The 27,399-nt window shown below is 38.0% G+C and overlaps 2 protein-coding genes across 6 annotated transcripts in view; both read right to left on the bottom strand.

The window, feature by feature from the left end:
* Positions 1 to 54: 54 nt before the first annotated feature.
* On the bottom strand, positions 55 to 17,037 carry AP-1-2beta (adaptor protein complex 1/2, beta subunit). 4 transcript variants are annotated; one of them, XM_076127808.1, is made up of 18 exons: positions 16,969 to 17,037; positions 16,592 to 16,776; positions 15,463 to 15,633; positions 13,282 to 13,479; positions 12,812 to 12,929; positions 12,191 to 12,381; positions 11,579 to 11,761; positions 10,722 to 10,904; positions 9,613 to 9,807; positions 6,680 to 6,772; positions 6,211 to 6,332; positions 5,594 to 5,784; positions 4,860 to 4,966; positions 3,831 to 3,935; positions 3,332 to 3,467; positions 2,746 to 2,863; positions 2,257 to 2,383; positions 55 to 1,441 (listed from the first exon to the last, which is right to left on the bottom strand). In XM_076127808.1, exons 2-18 carry the CDS (start codon positions 16,697 to 16,699, stop codon positions 1,040 to 1,042), a joined length of 2,748 nt encoding a protein of 915 aa, XP_075983923.1. In that variant the 5' UTR covers positions 16,700 to 16,776; positions 16,969 to 17,037; the 3' UTR covers positions 55 to 1,039. The 4 variants fall into 4 exon arrangements, with proteins under 4 accessions (XP_075983923.1, XP_075983922.1, XP_075983924.1 ...); XM_076127807.1 differs by having other exon boundaries at positions 16,884 to 16,995; XM_076127809.1 differs by having other exon boundaries at positions 4,872 to 4,966; positions 16,884 to 16,995.
* A 1,112-nt stretch (positions 17,038 to 18,149) lies between these two features.
* The window catches only part of Mhcl (Myosin heavy chain-like), a 285,346-nt gene continuing 276,096 nt past the window's right edge, over positions 18,150 to 27,399 (bottom strand). For both annotated transcript variants that reach the window (XM_076127805.1, XM_076127806.1), the window contains 12 exons: positions 24,614 to 24,730; positions 24,090 to 24,251; positions 23,497 to 23,673; positions 22,978 to 23,107; positions 22,490 to 22,637; positions 22,026 to 22,131; positions 21,458 to 21,655; positions 20,902 to 21,111; positions 20,274 to 20,440; positions 19,789 to 19,998; positions 19,487 to 19,594; positions 18,150 to 19,404 (listed from right to left, as the gene is read on the bottom strand). In XM_076127805.1, coding sequence (XP_075983920.1) covers positions 19,320 to 19,404; positions 19,487 to 19,594; positions 19,789 to 19,998; positions 20,274 to 20,440; positions 20,902 to 21,111; positions 21,458 to 21,655; positions 22,026 to 22,131; positions 22,490 to 22,637; positions 22,978 to 23,107; positions 23,497 to 23,673; positions 24,090 to 24,251; positions 24,614 to 24,730 — 1,818 coding nt within the window. In that variant the 3' untranslated portion in view covers positions 18,150 to 19,319. The remainder of the gene's footprint in view (positions 19,405 to 19,486; positions 19,595 to 19,788; positions 19,999 to 20,273; positions 20,441 to 20,901; positions 21,112 to 21,457; positions 21,656 to 22,025; positions 22,132 to 22,489; positions 22,638 to 22,977; positions 23,108 to 23,496; positions 23,674 to 24,089; positions 24,252 to 24,613; positions 24,731 to 27,399) is intronic.

Raw genomic sequence — 27,399 nt, 5'->3', positions numbered from 1 at the left:
AGCTAGTTTCAGTATAAATAAAATAAGACCTCAAATAAATAAGAAAGCCATTGATCAGTGTATAACGTAATTTATTAATATAACGCCTTACAATTAGAGCGCGTTCGAACCATCGCAACATATACTATAATCGCTAGATATAACATTAAACATACCACGCTTGCTTTTACAGGTGAGCTCCTATTTATTCATTTGTAAGAAAATTTATATAAAATTATGTAAAAAATTAATAATAAAAGCTAAGGTGATGTATTTAACCTAGTGTCAGTTTTACCCCCGGATTCTTAGCTACATTTAGCGTTAGTTTATCTATTCAATAACGTTTAAACTCATAAAAACCGGCCAAGTGTGAGTCGGACTCGTGCACGAAGGGTTCCGTACCATTGAATAGATAAACTACCGCTAAATATACTGAGAAACCGGGTTAATAAGTATATCTAATTTTATTAGATGTCTGATAAGATTGTTTATACATAAGCGCCTGCGCAAAGACTCCTTTTCACCACCCCTCGAAAAATATCAAATTGCTTATATTATAGAATTATGACAGTTAATTTCATGTATTTGCTGTCACTTTTATCTAGTAGATAGGTTATCTGACACTTTTTCATAGGCTGTGAAACCGGCCGTGGCTTTCGATACATTGATGACTTTTACTACTTTTGTATCTATGATTTTGATTTATAGGAAGTCCACGATGGTAGCCATATTTATCCAGACATATTATAAATAATTTAATTAATTATATTTCATTTAATAAGTATTGTTTTAATCGTTTAATTACTATATTTGATATAGCTACATACAACGCCATCTAGCGTGAAAACTCTGAACTAAATTACGTAAAAATTAAAATTGAAAAAGTATTTTTACAAATAAAAATGGATATACAATATATTTAATTAATACTTCAATAATCTCTAGCATACATTAAAAACTCAGCTATAAACGCGAGCGCACATCCATACATCATAAATGGAATTTACAGTATATAACTTAGGAATACTAGACCAACATATACATACAAACAAACATGAGATTACGACTTGATAATGGATTCGTACGCTTGGAATATACAAGTAGCGACCTCTACCGTCCTAGACTTAAGACTCAAGGTCGCTTCAGGATTTCCAGGCTGTAATTTCAGTTCTAACAATACCCAAATATTATTCGTTAGTTTCAAAGACTGGTATAGCATATCTTGCCCTTCTACGTTTCGTTTGGCGATAGTAAATATGTTGTTTAGGGTCATTTTCTGTGCGATGGAGTCAGCTGTGCCTACGACGTTGCTCAGGGTGTGTTGGACTTCATTAGCGGCGGGGATCTCCTTCCACGTGGAGAGGAACACGCGTTTGTCCAGCTGCCCGTCTTCAGTGAACAGTATGTGCGCGGGGATGAGGCACGCGAAGTAGAATACGTCTACGTTGTTCTTTATCGCCACCTGTCAATTTTTTTTATAGAATTCAGTAATTGAGATTTGTGGGTATTGAAAATTATACATGAATTAAGAATGATTTTATGTTATGTAGCATACAAGAGACACAGAAACGTCTATAAAGATAGGTTAATTGAATTCTTTAATAAATCCAGAGTGTGGTGACGATGGATATATTTTACTTTGATGCAAAAAAACTACGATAATTTTTATAAAATTAATATCAAGACAGTTAAAGATCCGGAATCCAATTAGGGCTATATTTTTCTTAAAAAATCAGCCCCTCGTTGACTGAAACAGGGATTATACTTTGGTTTCCCCATGACTTCTCCACTAAGGTAAAGATGGAGTAACATTTACTATTTGAAGTTGAGAATGGCTCGTGTTGTATGAGTTAATATCGTACTAAAAAGCACTGTATGGTGAATAAATAATAATGTTCTCCTAGCCGATATATGGCTACGGCGGTCAGTTTCATTGAAACTGGCCATCTGTGCAGGACTTTGTTTATAGTGTCCAAGTGTGTGCACAATACACAGGTACACTCTCTATTTCATCACTCTCATAGTTTGGTGGGACGGATAACCGACACGAGGTTAGGCGCAGGACCGACGGCTTTACGTGCTCTTCGAGGCACGGAGGTCTGCGACCTCAACTTCCTAACTCCGGGCAATCTCTGAGAAATTCTAAACAGAAAATCTCAGAAAATACTTTTTGGCCCGACCCAGGATTCGAACCCGAGACCTCTCGCACCGCAGTCGCATATACTACCGACCGCGCCACAGAGGCAGTTATAATAATAATGTAGTAGCAAGTAGTACCTGCAGGTTGTTGAGCGGCTCCATGCGCTGCACGGGCCCGGTGGTGGCCAGCGCGAGCGGGGCCTCGGCCGCCGCGCCCGCCGCCACGGCGCCCACGCACAGCCCGCCCACCGGGTACACGCCGAAACTGGGGACACGAACTTTGTTACATACATGGCAAAGCAATATATAATCAAATGGGGAAAGTCTAACTGTTCGTAACGAAAAACAAACCAATTTTGATGTAAATTAGCCTAGAGATAATTGAGATAAAAAATATCGTAACAAGGATTTATTGTCAAAATATACTAAGCGACTGAAATATGCACGGTGTTCAAAAAATCACTCAGTTTCACGGAATATCACAAATAAGTTTTTTCACAAAACGTTTTAAAACACATTTTTTACAAAGAATGTTTGATCGAATTTGATCGAAACGCATTTGGCCAACGTGATATACCCATACCTAACTAAGCTGCAAGTGGTAGAGGGAAACTAATGGATACTGACCTGTTCTTATTGAGTTGTATAGCGAATCCGCTCATGGCCTGCATGGCTTTGTTGGTGAACGTCATCTCCATGCGCGGCTGTCCGTTCTGACGACTGAATGTACCCCAGATCTCCAGACCTGGAAATATTTACACAAATCAGTAAAAAAATACCTACTTCGGCTTATATTTCTACAAAGGTACCTCCACAATTCTTCAATGCGTGGTTTGGTGTACTTTAACATAAGTACACTTCATTCACAAAGGAAGTTTTTAATAACGGACTTTATTTTCGAAACCTAAACTGAATGATTTTTTTTGTCTTATAGAAAGTCCCATAGAATTTACGTAAAGTTATGATAATAATTTCGGATAAACATGACAAAGATAGTATACACAAACACTACCCATGTTTTTCAATTGCAATACTACTGTTATAAATGCTAAAGTTTGTGTGTTACACTTTACGGCTAAATTGCTGAGCTAATTTCGATAAAAAAGGAGTTAAAAATAGCAACTTTTATCTCTAATTATCCCCTAAACTGCTGAAATGGGGGATGAGAGAATGTACTCAATATTTGTGGGTTAGCTTGCAATGTTAGTGTTACCTTTCCCCTTGTCAGCAGGCAGCCAGCACTGCTTGGGCGGCACGAGCGAGGCGGGCGCGGCGCTGACGCCGAAGATGTCGCCCAGCAGACCCGTCGTGCCCGACGTGGCCGCCGCCGGCTCCGGACCACCACCCAGCTGTGGACACATCATATAATTCATTAATAAGAAAATATTAAATCTTTTAATGCCGCTATACAAAACGTTATTAAAAAACCAGTGATTTTTTAGAATAGTAATTTAAAATGCTAAGCAGTTAAATTATTAAACGATATTTACTGACTAAAGACATTGCTTTAAGGAACATTTCGAACTTCCTCACGACTAGGTCACCACTTAATAATGTCAACGAGTATTCGCTTCTTATATTGTTAACTAAAAACTTTATACTTAGCATCACGTCAAATATTAAAGTATTATTTTTGTCGAAGATAGATCTACATTTGTGGCAAACAATGCCTATAAAATGTTAATGTTAAATTATATTAGTAATAGACTTACAAGTACATCAAGTCCACCAGCAAGCAGGTCTATGTTGGAGGCGGGAGCAGGCGCGGGCGGCGGCCCACCGATGTCCATAGATAGCAGGTCACCGATCAACGACTCCTGTTACACATACAATATATATTACACATAATATTATAAAGCTGAAGAGTTTCTTTGTTTGTTTGTTTGAACGCGCTAATCTCAGAAACTACTGGTCCGATTTGAAAAATTGTTATCAAAAATCTGTGTTAGATAGTCCATTTATCGAGGAAGGCTATAGGTTATATATCATCACGCTACGACCAACAAGAGCAGAGTACCAGTAAAAAATGTTACAAAAACGGGGAAAATATGACCCAGTCTCTCTTATGTGACGCAAGCGACGTTGCGGGGGTCAGCTAGTAATATCATAAAGCTGAAGAGTTTCTTTGTTTGTTTGTGTGTTCAATACTCCATATATCGAGGAAGGCCATAGGCTATATATCATCAGGCTACGAATAATAGGAACAGAGTACCAATAAAGAATGTTACAAAAACGGGGAAAATTTTGACCCGTTCTCTCCTATGTGAGGCAAGCGAAGTTGCGCGAGTCAGCTAGTATATTATACATGTGAATATAACAACTTCACATCAAGGCTGTTAAATTCGAACTGCTTTAATAATACACGTTTAAACTCTGATAAGTGTTTTGTCTTTTTCCCTCACAGATATTGAAAGAGACAAAATATAGATTATATAACTAATTCGTGCTTACACTGCGTTCATTATTAAAACAGTAACCCTCTTATTCATAAAAATATATGAAGTTATGAAAGGCTTACAAAGTGTTTTGTTTCTTTCACTCCTTAGCGAAACGAAAAAGAGAAAACATAATATAGTAGCTTTTTAACTAAAATAGGTTTACAGTGTTTTTATGAATAAGAGAGAGTGTACAAAAAACACCCAAGTTAACAATAATAAGCTTACTAATTGTATCATAGCGAAACATTGACATAGATTAAAACAAAATTGAGAGGATTTATTATAGATAGAAAGTTTCCGAACCTGGTTACCCACCTGGTTCGGTATGACAGTGGGTTGTGGCGCGTGTGTCTCCTCGGGCGCTGATCCACCGCGCGCCGGCAAACACTTGCGTACTCCTGCACCACGACCTGTAGTAATAGGCATACTATATTTTCCATAATCTATACTTAAAAAGCAAAGTTACCCTTGTATATCTGTCTGTGAAATAGATGAACGGATTTCGACAAATAGTTGATTCGTGAATCGTGATTAAGTATCAGCGGCCATAGACAAAAGCTTGTTTATGAAAGTAAAGTAACCTGTCCTTTTTATCATGCAAAATTTTACCAAAATCGTGGTATTTGAGCTGTTTTGCCATAACCAAATAGCGACAGAGCGTACTTTTACATTCGTTTACACCAATATCTAATTAAAGTAAAAAATATTTTTTTTGTTTATTTGTATAAAATATGCTCCGAAACGACCAAACACCAAGACAAAGCTACATTACACATCTATAATATCACGTTTGCTATATCCGGGAGTCTAGACAGTTAAATCTAATATATAAAATTCTCGCGTCACAGTTTTCGTTGCCATACTCCTCCGAAACGGCTTGACCGATTCTCATGAAATTTTGTGAGCATATTGATTAGGTCTGAGAATCGGCCATCATCTATTTTTCATACACCTAAGTGACACAATTTTTTTTTATATGGCAAAGCAACGTTCGCCGGGTCAGCTAGTTGTAGTATAAAATATATATATGCAATTACCTTCAACGAAGGCCGTAGGTGGTTTATGATAAACAGAGGCGAGCGAGCTGATGTGGCAGATGAGTTCGTCCAAGAGAGTGGGCTCGAGCAGATCTGTCTCCTCCGAGATGAGAGGCTTGTCGGCGAGCACCACCTCCTTGGCGGCCGCCGGGTCCGTGGACAGCAGGCGCCAGTAGATGAAGCCGCGGTCTCTGAACAATTGTAACAGAAAGTTTATATACACTGTGCGTCAATAATAACAAAATATACCATTACGTAATATAATTTTTGCTTAATCAAAGAATTAATAATTTTCTATAAAAATACCTAGACTATAATATAATGAAGAATACCAGTATTTTACATGGAGTGACTACCTATCGGACCTCCACAACGCAGTTACCTAGGTTGTAATACAATACTCTTTGGAAAGTTCCCAGACTTTCTACGTTTTGACTACTACTACTGACTAAATGCCAGCCGGGGCCCAAAATTTAACGTGCCTTCTGAAACACGGAGTATGTATAACGTGGTCACCCACCCATAGATCAACCTCGGCAAGCGTTACTTAACTTGAGAGATCAATCAGCTGTTACTTAAAGTATATATTGTTATAAGCTATGTTAACGGTAACTTACCTAAGGTCAGGGTTATCCGAGTCCTGTGTGGCGAGACTGAGCACGTGTTGTACGAGCTCCTGAGTGTCGGCCGGCCGCTTCAGGAACAACTTCACTACGGCCGTCAGCAGTTGCAGTTGAACCTAGCACGAAATAACTTTTATAAGTATGCTATGGTATAAGCGAAGGTTGCTGGAGAAGACTTACCCCCGGTTTCTGAGTACATTTAGCGGTAGTTTATCTATTCAATAGCGTTATTTTTGTACGAGTTTAAACGCTATTAAATAGATAAACTACTGCTAAATGTACCTCAGAAACCGGGGGCTAGATGGTTAAATGTCATGTGTAGGGCTGCAGTAGATGAGACAAGCCGCAAGCGCAAGAATTGTCAAAAGGCGTACTGAGAGGGAGGCCTATAATTAACAGTGGGTAGAAACAGGTTACACTGATAGATTGGGACTTTATTTTGTTTATTGTTTCGTTTACTTACCTGTGCATTTTCATCGTGGAATCCTTCGAGGAAGGAATCCAGCAGTTCGTCTGCGTTGTCGATACGTTCTGCGTACTCGCCCACGATCCATACCTGATGAACAAATACATTTTTATATTAAAACCGACATCAAAATTGTTAAAAATAGATTACAAATTCGTTTCAAAGTTATAGAGATTTGGACGCATGTTATACACGAAGATGTGGGCAGAGGTGTACAAAATAGACCTACGTTTCGCCATTAGCCCCTTAAATCTTCTACTATCCTACTAAGTTACATAAGTCCGGGCTTCTATTGATATTAATCTAACTAAATAAACCCCGACCGGAAATGGAACCGTTGACCTTGTAGTCAACAGTAATACACAATCTGTCAGTCAGATTGCAGTAAATTTTGATATAATCTGTGTTAAAGCAGAACATTTGACTGTTTGTATTGATATATTATTATGTTATATTAGAATCTTGCGCAGTTGGTCGCGTTGTGGACTCAAAGTCTAACCCCTAATCTCATTACAGGAGAAGTCTCGTGCCTAGGAGTGGAACATTGATTGGTTAAATTTAATTAGTTATGAGAAGTTCTCTTACGAGGAGGAGCTCGTGGCTTAGTTAACGACAGCCGCGCGGATCGATCTTTGAGGTTAAGCCACGCTTGCCGAGGTTGTTCTGTGGATGGGTGACCATCTTATACATATCGAGTTCCTTCGTGTTTTAGAAGGCACGTTAAATTGTGGTCGGCTGTCATTTTCGAAGATCTTTGACAGTCGTTAACAGTAGTCAGAAGCTTGAAAGTCTGACAACCAGTCTTACCGAAGGGTATCGTGTTAAATCCCAGGTAACTGGGTTGTGGAGGTCAGATAGGCAGTAGCTCCAAGTAAAACACTGGTATTCAGCTGCATCGGGTGAGACTGGAAGCCGACTCCAACATAGTTTGGAAAAAGGCTAAGCTGATATATACAGGGTGTAAACGACAGCCTACCGAAAACGAAAAAAAATGACTTTAGACACGATTCTGGTGCTTATGGCGTTGAAAATTTTCATCGGTTTTTTCTTGATTTTTCCGATTTTTTATGCGTTTTTTTTTATTTTTTCTGGTATTATTTCGTTAATACTACACAATGCAACATGAATATGAAAAAAAAAACCGTCATATTACTGTTTTTCACAAAAAACAGCAATGGATTAAAACAACGTATAAATTCGCCATCAGCTGTTCGGCCAACGACACCGCGCCGGCGGCGGCCGGCCGCGACGGTCGACGTCACGCCGCGTACCTACGCGCGCCACACAGACACGATTACGCACACAGCTGTCAACCTCACACTCACTAGTATGCAGCGTTACTTAGTATTTGTTCTATGTTAAAAATGAAAATTACATAATTATCCCGCTCTCCGATAAAAGGTAAATTCATAAGATTTAAAATGTGTGATATCTTATTATTACACGTACAAATACATACAGAACGACAAAAAATCCTATTGATATTCTTTAGCGCTATAAAAATCTCTAATAAACAATTTAACATGTATTGTCGCTTTGTTCCATTAAAATTTGTTCTTGCAAAATTCTATTCGATATTTACACGCTCATTCATACTTCATACAAGCGCGGTGCGACTCGAAAAGTAGATGGCCGTAGTGACGCGTGACGCCGCGACCGCGCGTGGATGTTACATAGATGGGATGCGACAAAATGGATGCTAAGTAATTCTCCGGGGATTATGAATTATGATAAGTTAGTTTCTCTGATAAGAATATTAATGGATATTGATTGTTATCATTGTTATGTACCTACATTTTTTATGGTTTAATTAAATAAACGTTTCGTGTTTATTTTATTTACTTTAAGCTGATTTTATGTTATAAATATCAAAGTTTTTTAAACTTACATCAATAATGTTTGTGATGTTATTTGGTATTTGAATAAAACTACAATGCAACCAGTAACAACTGTGACAAGTAAAAATAGTAATGCCACATCAATATTTTATTGAATCTAATCTCTCGCTGGGATCCTAACTCGTCGCTCGTCACCAAATCGGCGGCGCGCGCGCGGACGGCGCGGAGGGAGCGGGTGGCGCGGGCGAGGGGCGGCGCGAGTGAGCGGAGAGGCGCCCGCGCCGGCGGCTCTCTTTGATCGATAGTTCGAGCAATTCGCTCGCGGAAGACGGAAGCTCTTCACCGGTGTCGTTCGTTATGTCCTATTCGTCGTGTCGTGTGTGAACTGCTGTTTATTATTACTTGTTATTGTTCCGGTTTTGAGTTGTTAGTGTTTTTATTGTTATTATTTTTGTTGTTATTGTTTTCAAAGTGCAGTTGTGGTCGTAAATAGGAAGAAATGTTGATGTGTTATGTATGGTGAAGCACGTGGAAGTGCACGGCGTGCTCTGCACCTGTACGTCCGGATCCAAAGGTACTCAAACTCTCGCCATACACCAGGTATTTGCGTGTTGATAGACATTGATAACAATTTGTTTTAGCACTTCCTTATTATTGGTTACGTTTTGCTATTATTGTTTGATTTCACGTAAGCCAAGTAGGTACCTACCTACTTACAATTTTACTATGAGCTATTGTAACATACGGGCCTACTTACGATACCATAAACGATACATAAGATTGTTATCTAATGATAGCGTTGCATACTAGTGAGCGCATAGACGTGGTGGTACGCGTATGTACCTACGACGCGTCGCGACATGTCGTCGCTCAGCGCGCCGCCGCCGCGCCGCCAGAAATCTCGTAGGCATGCGCGGAGATACATCGCGTTGTTCACTATACATTGAACGCTCAAAAATGACTAACTCGGGAACCAATCATTTCCGAGAAATATCGTTGGAGTAAATTTCGCGCATACAGTGTCACAAACTTACCAGTAAAGTTTTCGGTTAGCTGTCATTTACACCCTGTATATATGAGAAGTTCTCTTACCATAGAAGCCCTGGCCTCAGGCTCGTCGAGCGTGTCGAGGTTCTCACACAGAGTACTGATGATGCTCTCGTACTTGTTGGGGTACTTGCGGAAGATGTCCTTGATGACCACGATGGCCTCCTGCACCACGTAGTTCACTTTCGTCTGAATCAGCTCCAGCAGTGTTGACACGCAACGTTCCGCTGACGGCTCCACCTGCCGGGGAAAACAAACAAGTTTTTATTATATTCCTCATGGAAAAGCAAATTTAAAAAACTTAAATATACTAAATTTTACATGTAAATGTCTGTCTGTTTTAACAGGTAAACTCCTCTGGATTTTAATATAATTCAACATGGGAAATTTGGGTTATTTAAAGATATAAAGGATCAAGCTTTGTTCCGGAAATCCCATCCAATCACAAAGGTTAAAAACTCTTTAAAGGTAAATTCACATGAGTGCGAAGCCGCGAGTGTCAAAGTTATGTGTGCATTGAAAATGATAAAATGATCACTTGATCAAATGGAAACGGAAAATAGCACTGACCTGAGAGTCTATTAAAACAGATTTTAAGGAATTTACAAATTCCCTAATCACATTCTTATTGTTGTTTCTTTGCCCAGCAGTAGGCCAGCAATAACTCAATAAGTAGTATATTTGTTACTGTAAAAGCCCGAACGGTGGTAAATCCTAAGATTTTCCGGTATAACCTAAGATTTACCAACTCGCAATGGTAAAAGTCCGAACAATTCTTTTATTTCGAACTTTTACCTAAATTCACTTGATGATATCGAGATGTCGCCGGAGCCCCGCATCGCGGGGCTCCTCCTTCTGGGTGGTTAAAAAAAAATAACCACGAAGACTAAGCTCGCTCCCGCCTTAGCCTTCTAACCTAACCTGCCCAAGTCGCTTTGCCCAAAACTCCTTCTTTATAACTATGTCACAGTATATAATTATACCGTGAAATAGTTATAAACATAGTTATGAAGAAGGATTTTTTTATATATCGTAACAAAGTTTCTTAACTCTGGCTTGTTCGGACTTTTACCATTGAGAGTTGGTAAATCTTAGGTTTTACCGGAAAATCTTAGGATTTACCACAGTTCGGGCTTTTACAGTAACATATTCACCTTAATAGCGCATCTTCCGATAGCTCTAACAGCTTTCCGTACGAAGTCCACGTCGACCTCAGTGGCGTACTCCTTGAGCTCGCCCAACACTTGCGCGATGTTTGCCTGCGACGCTAGACGGATCATTATGTCTAATTTCTCCAGCTTCACGTAGATCGGGTCGTTGTATTTCACGAAGAACACCTGTGGGAATGAATTATGATTATGTATAAAGCCTCCGCCACGAATGTTTGATGGTTAGCATTCAATACAAAAACTACTAAACTGACTTATTGTGGTAACTAACTTTATTGTAGGTTTCATCAAAGGTTGTACAGTATAATTTCGGACTCGTATATATTAGGTCGGGGAAAAAGTCTTTTCGCATTATAGTATGTATGAACTTGTAATAAAATCTCTTTGGCATCAAGAATTACAAATGAGTACACGATTCATCAAGTTTCTTTCAGTGAGTTCGTGAGGTACTCAAATATCGAGCTTTTTTGTGTAGAGAAAAGATTTTATTACAAGTTCATACATACTATAATGCGAAAAGACTTTTTCCTCGACCTCATATATTAATATGCTGATGCACGATGATATCCTTCTCTAATACCACTACGCGGTCACCGTCAGCAATAAAGTTAAATAAATCCACTGATCTTCACTCACCGGCGAAGAACACCATTCATTGAGTGAAAAATACATTCAACTATAATCAATTCCAAAGTCTCTCTGTCTCACACCTACACAATATTACTAGGAACCATTTTCTTTGTGTAATATACTTAACTTCGAAGGGCACATTTTGCTATATTTTGTCAAAAAGAAATCTACCCACACCTATAAGATACGACAATATAGAGAGTTAAGTCTACCTTCATCTCATGCTTGAGTATGTCGGGTCTCTTCTGCACCACGAGGTTGATGTTCCGCAGCGCCACGTACTGCACCTCGGGCTCGGCGCTCAGCAGCGTGACCAGCGGCGGGGCCAGCTTGCGGGACAGCGTGCTCACCAGCTCCGTGTCGTCCGACACCATCTCCATTAGCTTCATTAGCACCTGAACATTAATGTATATTGGTTAAATTATGCCTGTGATGTCTTATGCATGTGATTAATACTTATTGATGATAGTTATTGGTAAATTGAATTGAGGATGCGGAAACATTTATTTCTCTGTGTAAATAGTATTTTTTTGGTCAAATGTAAGCTTTTTAAATAAGTAAGTTCCTTAGTAGCTTAAAGATTTTGCCATTTTGTTAGTTTATTGTTTTTTTATGTTATTCTAAACATATTTTTTTTAAAACAATTAACATCATACGAATCCGCACATCATACTATTTTATTGATCAAATAATGTTAACAACTAATATGATAAATATTTTTTTATTACGTCTTCCGAGCTAAACTTAATTTCATGAAATATTGTCTTGGTACTTGTCTAAAAATAACAGAAAAAGTATTGTTTTCCAAGTAAAGCGTGTGTTACCTTGACAGCGGAGAGCACGACGGCGGCGTTGGCGTGCGCGAGGCGCGGCGTGATGCGCTCGCAGATGGAGTGCGCCTCGCGCGCATCCCGCGGCGCGTAGTTGGACAGCGCGTCCAGGATGAACACCTGCCCCCACTCCGTGCACTCGTTCAGCGCCGTCAGCAGCTTGTTGATCGTCGGCGCGTTCATCTCTGCGCCATACGATACCATATTACTTACATTCATTATAACCTATCCAATATTACAATGACTGTGGTCGGATCTAAGCATGCAGCTGCAATCTATGCGACCTGCGCCGCAACGTCAGACAAGAAAAAGTAAAAATTCTTGACAAACTATTTAACAAAAGGTTGAATTACTTGATATTAAACACGCAAAGGATTTCGATAGATTGATTTTGTTCAGCGACATTTGTAGTTAACTATTCATATGTGCGTATACGCCCATGCACGTAAACGTAGACGTGAAAATATTTAATTTCAACCACAATAGATTTTATAATAGAGATAGACAAACAATCTACGACTACATTGGTCTAAAAAAACTTGTCGCATATTTCATTTGCTGTAGTAATTACTCACTATCATCAACTATTTTTAAATTAAATAATTTATATCTTACCAACAAGAGGTTGTCCAGAGACACTGGCCTCGTTGATCTCAGAGAGAGCAGCGACGGCATTAGCTACCACCATAGGGTTGGAGTCGCTCAGTAGATCCTTCAACTGGTCCAAGAATCCCTACAAACATACACAATACTATAATATCTCTTCAATATCTCTTCAATATAAGAATATAATTAAATAACCAAGATTTAGCAGTAAGCCAAACGCTAAGTAGTTGTTAAGTTTAAAATAAATAAATGGACAAAGAAACGAAATCTCTGAGTTTTTATTATTTCATAAGGTATTATTGAACATTGTGTGAATCTATTTTTTTCTGCTATTAATTGATTTTAAGACTCGTCGTGAAAACGTATTGTATCTTTTAAAAGAACCCGCATACGTGCACGCGCATGTACACGTATGTATGTACAACGTATATGCATACATTAGCATATTACTATGCTCTTAAAACTGCTATCACGCTCACCTGATCTTCCACCATACTCGAAGATATATCATAAAGCTTAGCGACGCACACAGCAGCCGTCTTCCTCACATAAGGGTCCTCATCCTTCAAGCACTTCCTGAGTGGTTCGCACAAGTACTCCGTGATCTTATCCACCCGAATGCAACCCATAGTCCTGACTGCCAGCGCTCTGATCAAGGGGTTGGAGTCCTCACAGTCCTGCAGTTGTCAACGTGGTTTGCATTCGGTATTGTGTATAAAAAGAAAAGAGAAGCAACACATCAATCATACTGAAGCAATTTTACTATAAGCGATGTGAGGGTTACTCTGTTTAACTGACTTTTAAGAAAAGGATGTTATCAATTCGACTGTTTGATTTTTGAGTGGTATAAAGTTATCTTTACTATAGATTTCGTAATAAGGATTGAAATAGTTGTTGTACACTTGAAAAGAAGAAATGGATCGAAAAAAGTGGGTAGTGTGGAAAAACCATTAGTGTACAAAAAATTTACCATTAAATTATACTTTTCTTTGAATTAGAAAAAAAAGGTTAATTATATTTTCCATAGGTAAAATAGCAATGGAAATGGATTTCAAGAATGAGCAATGCTATAGCAGAAAGGATTGTCAATATTTACTAAAAGACGAAAGTCACAAAATATAGGGAAGAGAAGACATTTTTAAGACTTGAGGAACGTCATAATTTTCTTCGAATTTCAGAATTTTCAGTATTACGAGTAACAGTTTTAAAGTCAAGTCAAAGAGTTCCCCTCACATAATAAATATGGGATTAATAAAATAATAGCCGATGTGCTTCTATTTTAATAAAGTATGAGGCATGGATTTTGTTCTCATCGTCATTTCTTCTTTTTTTTCAGCTGATAGACGAATATGTAGATTTACACATTACAAGTGCTAAGTGATGGTATTCATATAGAAATTTAGTTCATCGGTGATGAAATTAGTCATGCAATATATATTTTTTCCTAGTTATTGCATGCAGGGTGGTCTCGGGGGTAGAACAGTGCTAATTTACAAGAAACTCACGATGCCGTAACAAATTTCTGTAAGACATTTTGACTATCTTTGATAGATGTTTAAACCATTTGCATGTATATTGGTTGATTTCATCTTAGAATCTTATATTGTCTCTGGCTTTTGGTGGCATAGACATCTACTAGGCTTGTATCTACTGCTGGACATGGTCTTGGACAAGAGAAAGGCTATTACATCATAGAAGACGTAAAACGGAAATCTGTTTAGCCTACTTAAATCATGACCTAACATGATCTTTATATTTCTTTTCTTATTTAGTGTAAGGTTTTGAAATGTTCTTTAAAAGGATTAGAGTCTTTTACTATGGAAGAAACTGGATAAAGACTATCAGAGAATTCTGGTAAAAAAGTAGAATATAAGAACTTCTTGAGCAGTAACAAACATGTCCAGCAATAGACTGCATAATAATATAACAAAATACATAAAATTCAGAATATTATAGCAGTAATATCCCTTGTCTGACAGAAATTTCATTAGAAAAATCACCAAGAATAACATTATTTATAAATTCATTAATGTATTTAATGTGTAAATCTACAAATAGATGATTTGATTTGGTTTTTCTGGATCATTTAGTTTACCTTAACAAGCTGGTATGTCGGTAGATCCTTCCACCCATCAATATATGGATTAGTAGACATTAAAAAACGATAAAAATACATGTCACACACAAATAACTACAATCGTAGTTATTTATTACATATTTACATTAAATTATTACTACTTGAACATATTGGTCTCTCCATATAAATCCCATGCTCATTTTAACTGGATTACTATAAAATGATCTCAATATTGATACCCAAATGTAAATATTATGATAAATTCAATTGAATTCACTTGAAGTTGTTCAGAAAATTTGTTGATGCATTGATGAAAACAACACAGACATTTTCCTATAGTTTTATCGGAACAGTTCTAAAGATAAATTTCCAAAGTGTTGATCTTGAGTTCATTCTAAAATGGAATCAAATTGGAATCATATTCAATCACGCTTGTTATTGAAAAATTGTCAAATATAGTCGTGAGATGACGTAAGAATGCAGAACATCAACAAATAGATTAAAAACGGTCACAAACATCATTAACAAATTTTCCGCACAACTCGTATAAATAAACAAAAAAGTCAATTGTTGGAGCACCTACCTTGACGAAAGTATTGACCGCCATGATAGCCATATCGGGCTGTGATTTAGCATAATTCATCAAGTACAAGTAGACCAGCTTCTTGAGTTCAAGGTTGTCGGTCTGCATGCAGTTTACTACGTCTGGGAATAACGCTGATACATCTTTGCCAACTGTCATTGACGCAATCACCTAGAAATAAATAGTTATGTTAGTATGTGGAGTGTATTATTCCACTTATATTATGAATGGGGAAGTTTGAGAAGATGGCTATATGTATGTTTGTTATCACACAATAATGACGTAAGAGATGTTGATGAAATTCAGACACAGATGATCATTCTGGATACTTGTTATCCTAAAAAATGTTTTGCAATCAGCTAGTACTATACAGATTCCCAATAGCTCCAATCCTTTTCTGCAAGTATGACCATAGGCACTTGGGAGGATTTAGGGGGTATAACTTTCTGGTGGGAGTCCCACATAACCCTGCACTCCACCCAATGTGTGTAGGAGAAGAAGGTTTTTGTACAAAGCATATCCCCACATAAAAAAAGAAACAAAACAGGCCCGTGCCCATCTCAGATATGTGATGGTCATTTACTGTTAGTATGTACGGTGCAGGCTGTAGGTCTTAGGGAAATAGTCAAAGTACTACTGAAAGTAGGTACTTATTAATGCTCCAAGGATAGAGTAGTTGGTCAATGTTTTGTCATTACAAGTTTGTATCTATCTAACTGTGAAATTACTTTGATGGTGTTTTAAAGTTCAATACTTTTTATTCATAAGGTGCCACCAAAAAATTTACCACAATTTTATGAGTAAAGCAAAGTCATAACCTCTGATGTTTTTGTAAAAAATCAATACATAAAAAGTTTAGATTATGCAATAGCAAACTTGTAAAAATCTCTGTTAAATGCAGTAATAGTGTTGGTAAAGCCTGACCTACTTAGTGAATGTGAAGATATAGGTCGTATACAAAAGTTTCCTATTTGTTAGGTGTTGAAAGACAGATGATTTGTCATCACTTTATCAAAGTTTCATTAGACAACAGATAATGATGTTATCAGTATAACAATATACCGGATTTGTTACAAACTAAATGGAGTAAGTATTTAGTCATAGTTCAGGGTGCTTTTTTTTATTTTACCTTTTTTACAGCCTCCTTCTTTTTTTCTTTTTTATCGCTGTTCAGTTCCGATTTGAGTTCGAAAATTTCACCTTTCTTCGTAGTCGTAAAATACTTTGAGTCCGTCATCTTGCACGGTTTATACTATTCTTGGTCCAATTTTATTATATTTTGAAGGCAGATTACAAATATTTAGAGGCACCGTCCTAAAAAATCGATAATTTACTGATCAGTTTGACAGATTGACATCGGCTATGAAAACAGTAAAACTATTGAACTTTATACAAAAATTATTAGCTTGATATACGCGTACAGGTTTTAAGATAATATGTAGGCACAATTAGCTCGAAATTATATCAAAACTTTAAAGTAAATGTAATAAAATCTTGCAAACGCACTTTTGACACGACGGAAGGGGCGTAACAATACTAGTGATGTACCATAGACTATAATCTTTGTATTTTGCATACGTTGTCAACTGTTATAATAATCGATTTCACATCGATTCCATTATGGTAATGCTAAGAAGTTACTTCAGTTAAAAAACACGCAACGCAATTTTTACGTACTTTAATTACTTCATGAGAATGAATTGATAGAGTTACTAGTTTTTACGATTGCGAGTTTCAATTTAGTGCATAATGTAGTTTACAGACATTTGAATGTTAATAAAATTTATTTAACGATAACGTTAATAGCGGTAATTGGGATAACTGTTCATTACGCATACGAGTGGCTTTCACTTGTAATGATTATATTCTTGTTCACGTCGATTTAAATTCGGTAACTCTGGAATCGATCACAAATCACATCGATTAAACGCTGACTAATCAGTTGTCGTCTAGAAATCAAGCCAGCGTATTATATGAAATAAATGGCCGGAACAAAATATTTAGACAATACGCAATGACCTACTTTTATTCATGATGGCTAAACGCTAAACCTATATTCTTTTAATTATATCAACAAAATCTTTTGCTATCGAAAAGGTCATAATATTATTTAACTCAATAATTAGTTTCTAAACGTATTCTACGTTTTGTTTTTGCTTTTGCATTGCCTTGCCCGCGCGGCAATACTTAATATTGATATATCTATTATACCGCGATGTGATGCTTGCATAGTACTCTTTATGCTGTTAGCATTGGAGGGTTCAGGCATTTTTAGGGCTTGCGAATGTTTCGAGGGTACATTTAAAGAGTAAAGCAACAAACAAGTGGACATGTGCTTTGCCCTGTGTAAACCGGCCAAAACTTGTAAACTACTATGCTCTATTGGTTTAAATATTTTTTGCGGTAATCATTATTTCATAATTTCTCAGTCAAAATTAATGATTCAATTTATTAAGGATTTATGGAAACTGGTCCCCATTCTGAGTATTTGTGGAAATTCCATTCCACAAATACCCACAATTTTCAAATTACATGAGATATTTTTTTTTCTGATTTTACATGATGGTTACAATCAATCCTGTTACTCCATTTCGGCTAAATGTTAAATTCTGGGACACCCTGTACAGGGGACAACGAGTAGGTCAACAAACATAATCACAGTTTAAACGTTGAAATAAGACAAAATATATTTCAGTTACTTTATTAAATAATTTCATTTTACAACCAGTATTGAATGCAGTAACTTTTCATCACATTATCATACACATATTATAGACAATTTTATATAGTGGTTACAGACACATAGATATAATACGTATATATAGACTGAATAATGGAGATACACAATTACGATACACTATAAGGAGTACATTTTATAATCAATAATCACCTAGTGTATATTAAAATTACAATAAAAACAAACCAGTCGAGAAGGGAGTTAAAAAAAGTTTCTATTCACCTAACAGATATGTTTCACGTCTACTATAAAGCAACAACTCATTTTGTAACAAATAAATCATAGTATAACAGTCTGATCACACGAATATTACAAATTAAATAATAAAATTGTATATGCCATCTAGTTATTTACACAAGTTAGCTAACTAAATAACAAAGAACCTAATATTATTTTGTAAGTTACATGCCACTAGGCCGTCTAAATACTGACTGGCTGGCCGGTCGCCGCGCGATCTCTAACCGACAATTAATTCATAATTTCCTACGAAAATTCTACGCTAAATAAATTAAAGTCCAAGCTTAGGTTACAATGGCGTCAGTGCGGTACTCAGAAGCTGTCGTTTTAAAGGTATCTTTTTAATCTGGAATGCATTCATTTTTAATACACGAGTGTGGCAACACTACTCGGCACACCGACGCCATCCGTCACTAAATACAGTGAATTTATCTAAATACCGTTATCAAACCGTACAAGGTGGCATCAATAATTCAATATCAAAAGCTTCTCTATTACAAATATTTAAGGAGTCAAATGTATAATCGAGTACATGTCATTCAAAAGATTATTGTTTTACTGAGCAGTCTAATTTTAGGAGCCATCGTTACAGTTAATTCCAAGCATCGATAACTACGTAATATTCATCGCTGGTATCGGTTATACGTAAACCTAATGACATAATAAGACAATACCATTTATAGCACTAGAGTCCTTTCTCTGAACAACACACAAAGATTCCCGCCACTTTGTCGTATGTCAAATTGATTTTGACAGGTGTAATTTGAGTTTGACGTTTGTTTTAGTCGAGTACGAGGTGGGGGTTGAGCGGCTGTCTGCTGCAGAACACGGCGCAGAGCGCGGGCAGAGCGCGCGTGAGGAGCCCGGCGCCGGCGGGCTGCTGTTATGCGAACGACTCCTTGGTAGGACTCATCTGCTTGCTGGAGCCCACGCTCGACCGGCTCTGGCGGCCTTCGGACGTGTGAGATCTGGGAGAGAAGAGGTTTAGCATTTAATTCGACATAGAAACAGATAAAGTATAATAATAATATGTATTGAGGGGTAACTTACTTTTGTGTGTCAAGGTGCACGCTGTTCCGCGAAGGAGCGGACGGGCTGAGCTTGTGGTTCGCTAAGAAAGTGCCGATCGATTCGTCCGAGCTGTAGCTGTCGTTGTCGCTGTAATAATAACGAAGCAATTAATATTCATCTATATAAAGAAAGCATTAACGTCACTACTTACTTTTTCTAAGAATAGCAACACTTAATATCTGATATTTTAATATTGGCTGAATTGACGAACAAATCACGTTGCTGTCCCAAACTAAAATGGTAGACCCAAAAATGCTTGTATAAACATAGCAGTAGTGTACCTGTCCGTGTCCCGGGAGTCCCCGGGGCTGGACAGGTCGCCGGCGATGGCCTCCTGCAGCGCGGTGGCGCGGCGGGCGGCGAGGCGCGCCTCGTCGCGGGCGGCGGCGGCGTCGGCGGCCGCGGCGCTGGCGGCGGACTCGGCGGCCGCCTTGGCCCGCGCCGCCTCGCTCAGCTTGGCGCTCAGCGCTGAGTTCTCTTCCTTCAGTTCGCTGTGGGATCAAACAATGTGTTCAAAATCTTGCATGTTTCATGATATTTTGATTTTAAATCAATGGTTTTTCTATTTTTAGGCTAAATAGATAGGTATAAGAATATGGACGTGGATGGACGTATAGTTATAGCACCTACAATGGAAGTAAACCCATTTTTTTGTAGGTACTAAAAGTACCTCCTATTAGTACCAATATCAAAACGACTTAAGTAGCCGTACGCCACATCTACTTAAGACCTTTCTTCTGCTGTATAACATGGTGTAAGTACTTACCGCAGTTGTCTAGTGAACTTGCGCACTTCGTCGGCGGTGTGTTGTTCGCGAGCGCGCGCGGCAGACAGTTCTGACGCGAGTTGTTCGTGCGCCTCGCGCAGGCGGGACAGCTGCCCCTCCAGCCGGGCTCGAGCCGTGGCTTCCAGCTCCAGGCTGGACTCCAACTCCTATGCAACGAGAAAACATTACTTTAATATAGCCCTCTTTTAACAAGTTTGGAACCAAAATATGCCTTCAATATTGTCTTGTGATGGTAAGTTTTGAGTAAATCACGACAATATTTTAGGTGTGAGTATTCGGCAGTATAATTATCTTAAGAGAGAGTAGGTAGTTCCATTAAAATATAAAAATAGACGAATACTTTAAAAGAGGTAAGTCTAATTCGATACAAATAAGTAACATTCTATATCCCACGACGAGGCCAAAATATACGTACGCACGTGTCATAGGTATATACGTATACGTGCACGGATGTAAGTCATAATTATATTATTAAAGCTACTTAAAGAAATCAAATGTCCTCCATCCACACAATGAGAAAGCTAGACGTGGTAAACTTAAGACCGTCTCTCTTTTCGGGGCGAAAATCAATAATCATGTCTATAAGCCGAATAGTGACGTGGTGTACCTTGTTCTTGAGCTCGAGTCGTCGCTCGGCCTCGGCGTGTCCGTGGCTGTGTCCGGCCTCTGCGCTGGCGAGGCGCGCGCTGAGCTCGGCCAGCTTGTCCCGCGCCGCGCGCGCCTCCTCGGCCGCGGCGTCGGCGCGAGCACTCGCCTCGCGCGCCTCGCTCTGCGCCGCGCACAGCGCTGATGTGCTGGAGCGGTACTTCTTCAGTAGCTGTGGGAATTTGTGGAGTGATTAGCCAGATAAACACAATAGTCGTAAAAATATATTAAAATTTAGCTTTATTTATAACCAAAAAATAAGTTTAACTACAAATATACTCTGAAATTATAATGTTACGAAATGGTACCTAACGTATACGTATGGACAAAAGTCTAACTGAGATTACAAAATCCATTCATATGAAATTTTACTTAGGGCCGAACAGTAAATCAAAAATTTTTTTTATGTGATTCTCAAAAGTATTTCTGTCGGTACGCTACACGTCAAAAGGATAAACACAGTATAATATCAGCATTAAATACTAATAAAGATTGCTAATAAATAAATCAGTCAATACCTCGGCGGCCTCCTCCTCGGCATCATCAAGCTGTGCCCGGGCGGCGGCCGCGTCCCGCGCACACGTGAGCGCGCGCTCGGCCGCCTCGCCGCGAGCCCTGGACGCCTCCTCCAGCGCCGCGTTGGCTTCAGCCGCCTCGGCCTCCGCCGTCTGACGGGCCTTGGTGGCTGCACGGACTGCCAGCTCCAAGTCTTCCACCTGAGAGAAATAAGTTAAGTAGTAAGTTAGTGTATAGCTTTGAATAAAGGTAGTCGGGAAATTATGAAATGAATACCAGGCAAGTTTCATGACTTATGGACGAATTTCGAATAAAGTAACTGGTTATAGTGATTGAAAGTGCATTAAATTGCCGCTAAGTTCCTCTTGATAAGTTGACCAACACTTATTTAGAAACCAGCAATAAATTATACATGAATGAATAAAAAACAGTGAAAAATTAATTCTTATTCAAATAACTCAAATTTTTCAATGTTTTTCTGTTAAAATATTTATTTATAAAGATTGCTTTCAAACGGTATTCCCAATAACAAAATCACGAAAGACAATCAAATATCTATATGAAACATACCTGGTTTTTAAGCTGTCTGATCTGCGCTTTGGCTCCACCTTCCTTCTCCTTCTGTTCCAACATAGTCTGAGCGTCACGTAACAGAGCGCGGTATCTCTTCAAGTCTCTGCAATTACGAACAATATTGAACTTTAAAACTTTATACATAGAACTTTAAATAAAAATAATAACAAAACTAGCAAGCTTAAGGAACCACTTTCCAGGATAAAAAATATTTTGTTTTTTCTCACTTAATATAGCAATAAGTTCTCGAGTATAGTGATATTTTTCGGTTTCCACGCATTAAAATACTTCTTTGCCATATGGTTTCTATTCCTCTAATCAAATGCTATGCCCGAAAATAAAAAAAATGCATAAAGAAAATTATTTTTTATAATAAGAACTCAATATTCAAAGCTGTTCACCATTCAACTAGCCTTATTATAAAGTCTATTCCTATCGCAATAAGGTCGTCAATCTCTTACCTCTTGAGTCTCTGCACGAGCTGCGCTTGTTCGTGGTTCTCAGCGCGCGCAGTTTCCTCGAGCGCCGCCAGACGTCGCTCCAGCTCATGACGCTCTCGCAACAACAGGCTGCGTTCAGAGTGCTCGCTCTCCAACTGACTTTCCAGCACTACACGAACAGACAGAAGAAATTAATGTTAAGTTACTTATTACTACGTATTTGGTTCATGTGTATTGTGTTGTTTATGAATACTTTGTGAGGCCATTTAGAAAATCTGTCAATTAGGGCAAGTAGCGTGAAAACATCTGATTAAACTGTCTCAAACTCCGATAAATTTTTGATGTTTTGTGTAAGTTACTTAACAGTACAATAAAAAGTAGTTGACAGCATCTGGGGCGCTGAAGTTAAGGTGAACGATTTGACATTTTCACAGTTTTATAGCAACTTCGTAGTTTGGCAACCGTTTACAAACATCAGAGTGCAAGGTTATTAATGTGTATGTACTTACTCTTAAGTTTCTTGGCAGCATTAGCCCTGGTCTCCTCCATCTCATCATCGCGGGCGGCGGCCTCCAGACGCGCCTCTTTGCGCTGCTGCTCTAACAACATCTCCAGACGGAGCTTCGAACTTTCCAGCAGCTGTAAATCAAAAATAAGATTAAGAACCTTGTTAAGTGAAAGAAAGCCGTCAGAAAGAAGCTATTTGACGTGACTGTTGATCAGGGTTCTGACACTAACCCAGTACCTTGTATTGAAGCTAAACTTAAGCATTGCGATCAAATTCACTTGAAAGAAAAATCTTAAAACCCTTATACGAGAAGAGGGCCATAATGGCAGCTGTCTCGGTTTTGGAGGGCTGTTTCTGAAGATTATGACTATGGCCGTTTACCGGTGTCGTAGTAGTTCAGAAGTTTACCTCTGAGTACTTGGCCGTATTCAAAATGCTATTAATAATAAATAATAGTCACGTGACGAAACACTATGTTTTGTTGTTGAGGTCTGTTCAGCTAACAAGGTATGTCCCTCACCTGTATCTGTCCGGCGAGTTCGTCGAGCTCCTCCTCCTGGTCCCGCACGCGTCGCTCCAGCTCGGTCTTGCTGCGTCGCAGCGCGGTCAGCTCGTCGCCGCCGCCGCCTCGCTCCTCCAGCTCGCGCGTCGCCGCTGACAATCGCTCTTCTTTCAGCTCCAGTTCCAGACGAGCTTCCTACAAGCGAAAAAAAACGTTATAGAAATATATTGTTTGATTGTATGTGTAATTTTGTGGGTGAATTCTTTTTATCGGCTGATTTTTGCTGTCACGATAATTCAATCGTTGTTATAAACTCACATCTATGGCCAGCGTAGTGGGAGCTGAGGTTAAATTTTTTATTCCGTACCTTGCAATTAGGCAGTAATATATTAAATTTACTTTAGATCCATTACCCTTATTCAGTAATTTTACCTCAAAAATTCTTTAACGGCTTAATTTTTGTTACTACGACCAATATACCATACTTGAAAATTTTACTTTATTGCTACGATGATAGGGTAGAATTAGTATCTACCTCCTCAAAATCCTAATCTGCACTAATGGCGATAATGGGGGTAAAAGGCTTTATATAAGTGTAAAGTGTTACTTACAGAGAGGCTCTGTTCGATGGCATACTTCTCGGCGTGCGCCTGGTCCCTCTCGCGGGACAGCCGCTCCTTGGCGCTTCGTTCTCGCTTGAGCTCCTCCTGGGCCGCTTGCAGTTCACTGTCGAACTTGCGCTGACGCTTCTCCAGTAAGTTGTTGCGACATGTCTATGAACAAACAAACACATATTATTATGTACGTATTACGTTTGATTTGATAGTCAAGATATTACTGATTATAATATGCAAAAAAAAATTGAGAAAGGAATTTCTCAAGAATGTCCATAATCGACCAAAATAAGCATATTTCGATTCCAAAAATGCATCGCTCAACAAAAAGATTAAGGCCAACGGTCAAGTTTCCATTCCATCGTGTGGTCAACAAGTGAAGCTTTTGAGTCATTTGTCTTTTGAAATTAGGGTTAAAATGAATCTTCAACCATCTTTTTAATGATGAAGATACCTACTATGTGTCATGTATCAAATAAATACATTCAGTTATAGCACGGATAAGGTGATTATATAATTACCTGTTCATCAAGCAGTGAGCGCAAGTCGGCCATATCGTTGGTGAGCTTCTGGAGCTTTCGTTTCCATTGAGCAGCCACCGCCCTCTGTTCCTCAACCTCTTCGTATGCATCTTGTACCTGAAGACAAAAGAAAACAACGTTATTTTTAGGTTTCAGGCAAAAAAAAGTGAAATTTTGATGTGTATGAACTGTCTGCAGCTTTTGACACGGTATGTTATGAAACTATCGAGGGCAGTTACCGTTGTATTTCTTAAACATTATATTACGAAGTAATATACATGTTGTAGTACTAGTACTTAAGAAATAAACAGTAGTCAAACATCTATTTTAAACTGAAATCAAAATAACTTGTAACATTCACACAAGGAGCTATACTTGGGCCAGTACAGATTATGTCCCATTCCTAACTATTAATCCTGTACTATATCCAAACAAACAGGAAATTTCCTTCACTAATATAACCGAATCAAAACGCAATGTATTACAAAACGTAATTCGAGCCGCGTACTGCCCTGGCCGAGTGCCAACCTCACTCGATAACGATAAACCGTTTGAATTATTACAACAAACATTATTTCATATTGCTAACACAAACCTCACTTTCCTCCTCCATTTTACAACGCCGATGAAATTATAATTTCAAATTTTACAACAATTTACGCGGGAATGGCGAAAAAAAGCGCGAAAAAACTATCGTATTTGAATGTTAATTTCATTCAACTTTTTCTTCAGAAGTCATTGCTCTCTAGAGCTGGATTAAATCACTTTAATTGATCTCGAACGATCTTTTTCAATTGAGGCGAACGATTTCTGTATCTCGAGTTTTTTTTACGCAATCATCAACATTGGTAAAGCACTTTTACTTCGAAATAATAACATTAAAGTCACTTTCTTTTAACATCTCACTTATTTAATCAACAAAACCAATTATTCACTTAAAACTGAACAGTTGAATCGTTCCACTGTGACATAAAAACTTATTTATCTCCGCGTTTACACCTACAACACATGATCGACTGTCAACTTTATCACTTTCGAAACACTAGTTCACTATGTCATTCGTTATCAATACATTCCACAATATTACAACTATTTATAACATTTTTTACTAACAAAAACTAGCCAAACCACAAACACAATAGAAAAAAAAAAACACCCAAATCAACATCAAAATTTGTTAAAGATTAAACATTTTAAATTTTTTTTTTTATAAAATCACGATTAAAAAAAAATTCTGTCAGTATTCGTAAAACGCGATACTCCGTGTTTCGATAAGCGTTACATTTCGTACAATGACGATAACAGATTGTATCGGGATGTTAGCTATCAACTAGTTGCCAAGGATGATCGGAGATACGTTTGAGATAAAGTGTGACAAGTTGGTACTATTTCTGAGCCTCTTTGATGACTGTGACGTCATCGTAGGCTCGACTGTTTGTACTTTGATCATTGTACGAGGCACCGTAATGTTGACGAGTGTAATTATCGGGCTTGTTTAGTAACAAGTCTTGTAGCCAATCGTTCAGGATTTATTCGTTTTTTCTATTAGAACAGAATATGTTGGTCATATTTCTTGTTTTATTTGCACCTACCTACTAGATATATTAGAAAGCATTTATATTTTATTCATACCGAAAAAATGTAAGCATTTGCTTAATGCTTACATTTTTTGGTTTTCATTTATCTTTTTTGTTTTAAATATAGTTTCGTTATTTTTATGCTAATTAAAGTATGCAACGCAATATAATCGCAATGCATCAACATTATTATCAGATATATTAATTATATGAATTTAATTAAATTTATCACGATCGCTACTGAATTTACGTCATGATAAAACGGAAACCGCAGTACACATGTAAAAAAATATTTAAATGTTTTATTCCACTACGCAACACAAAATGGCTATGTATTTTAAGCTGTTGTTTGTACTTAATATACACATAGCCTATTGGATGTTTTGAAAGATCCGTCATCTCTGTTAGATAAATGAACCAATGAATCATGAATTTTATACCTAAAGGTTAATCCGTACTGTAAACTGAAAAATATAATTTACATAGTTGACCCATCTCTGGATGTAAGTATACGAAATATTTAAAACTTATGGTCAAGTCAAGTCTGGGGGCCGCGAGTGCCGGCCCTAGACAATCTCAGCAGTTGCTTGGCACGCGAAAACGTATTGACAACTGTCAGTGTCGATTTTAAAAAAACATACAAATCTAGGTTATTTGTAAATAGAATATTTGTGAATATTTGGCAGGCTTGCGGATGGCAACGATCGGTCTAGGTCATGGGTATCCACTCAAAATACTTACAAGATTATTCTAATTTTATTGCGCTACAGCAAAATTTAAACGAAGATTTTACTTTCTCTGATGTTAATCAGATGTTAATGTTTGGTTTAATCTCTTGAAATCGGTTTTAAAGCCGAGGGGAAACGTTGTATATTACAGAAAGTACTTGTTTTGTATGTAGTGTAGATTTTAGATGAGATTATTGTGATCTAGTGTTATGCTTCTTTCTTGTATGAGTCAGCTGTTAGACTCATGTGGTAGAATTAACGAAGTATAGAGTATGAATGTTGTTTTTGTCATGGTTTAGAGCAGTGGTTCCCAAGCGGTGGTCCGTGGAAGTTAAAATGTGGTCCGCGAAAGACTTCAAAATTTAAATTTTCAGGACGATTATTACACTTTATTTTTAATATACTTACATAGTGGTCCCTGCTAATCAGAATAATATAAAAGTGGTCCCGGACTAAGAAAACGTTGGGATCCCCTGCTTTA

This window comes from Anticarsia gemmatalis, chromosome 20, assembly GCF_050436995.1.
Source record: "Anticarsia gemmatalis isolate Benzon Research Colony breed Stoneville strain chromosome 20, ilAntGemm2 primary, whole genome shotgun sequence".
Lineage (NCBI taxonomy): Eukaryota > Metazoa > Arthropoda > Insecta > Lepidoptera > Erebidae > Anticarsia > Anticarsia gemmatalis.
The sequence above is the reverse complement of the archived record's forward strand: the minus strand, read 5'-3'. Positions and strand labels throughout refer to the sequence as shown.

Bases quoted from the DNA above. Each gene is read 5' to 3' on its own strand.
- AP-1-2beta (XM_076127808.1), bottom strand. From the start codon at position 16,699: ATGACGGACTCAAAGTATTTTACGACTACGAAGAAAGGTGAAATTTTC. The intron at 15,634-16,591 runs GTAAAATAAAAA...ATTTATTTCTAG, and splicing joins AGAAGGAGGCTGTAAAAAAG to GTGATTGCGTCAATGACAGT. The intron at 2,384-2,745 runs GTCAGTATCCAT...TCGTGTCCCCAG, and splicing joins ATACAACTCAATAAGAACAG to TTTCGGCGTGTACCCGGTGG.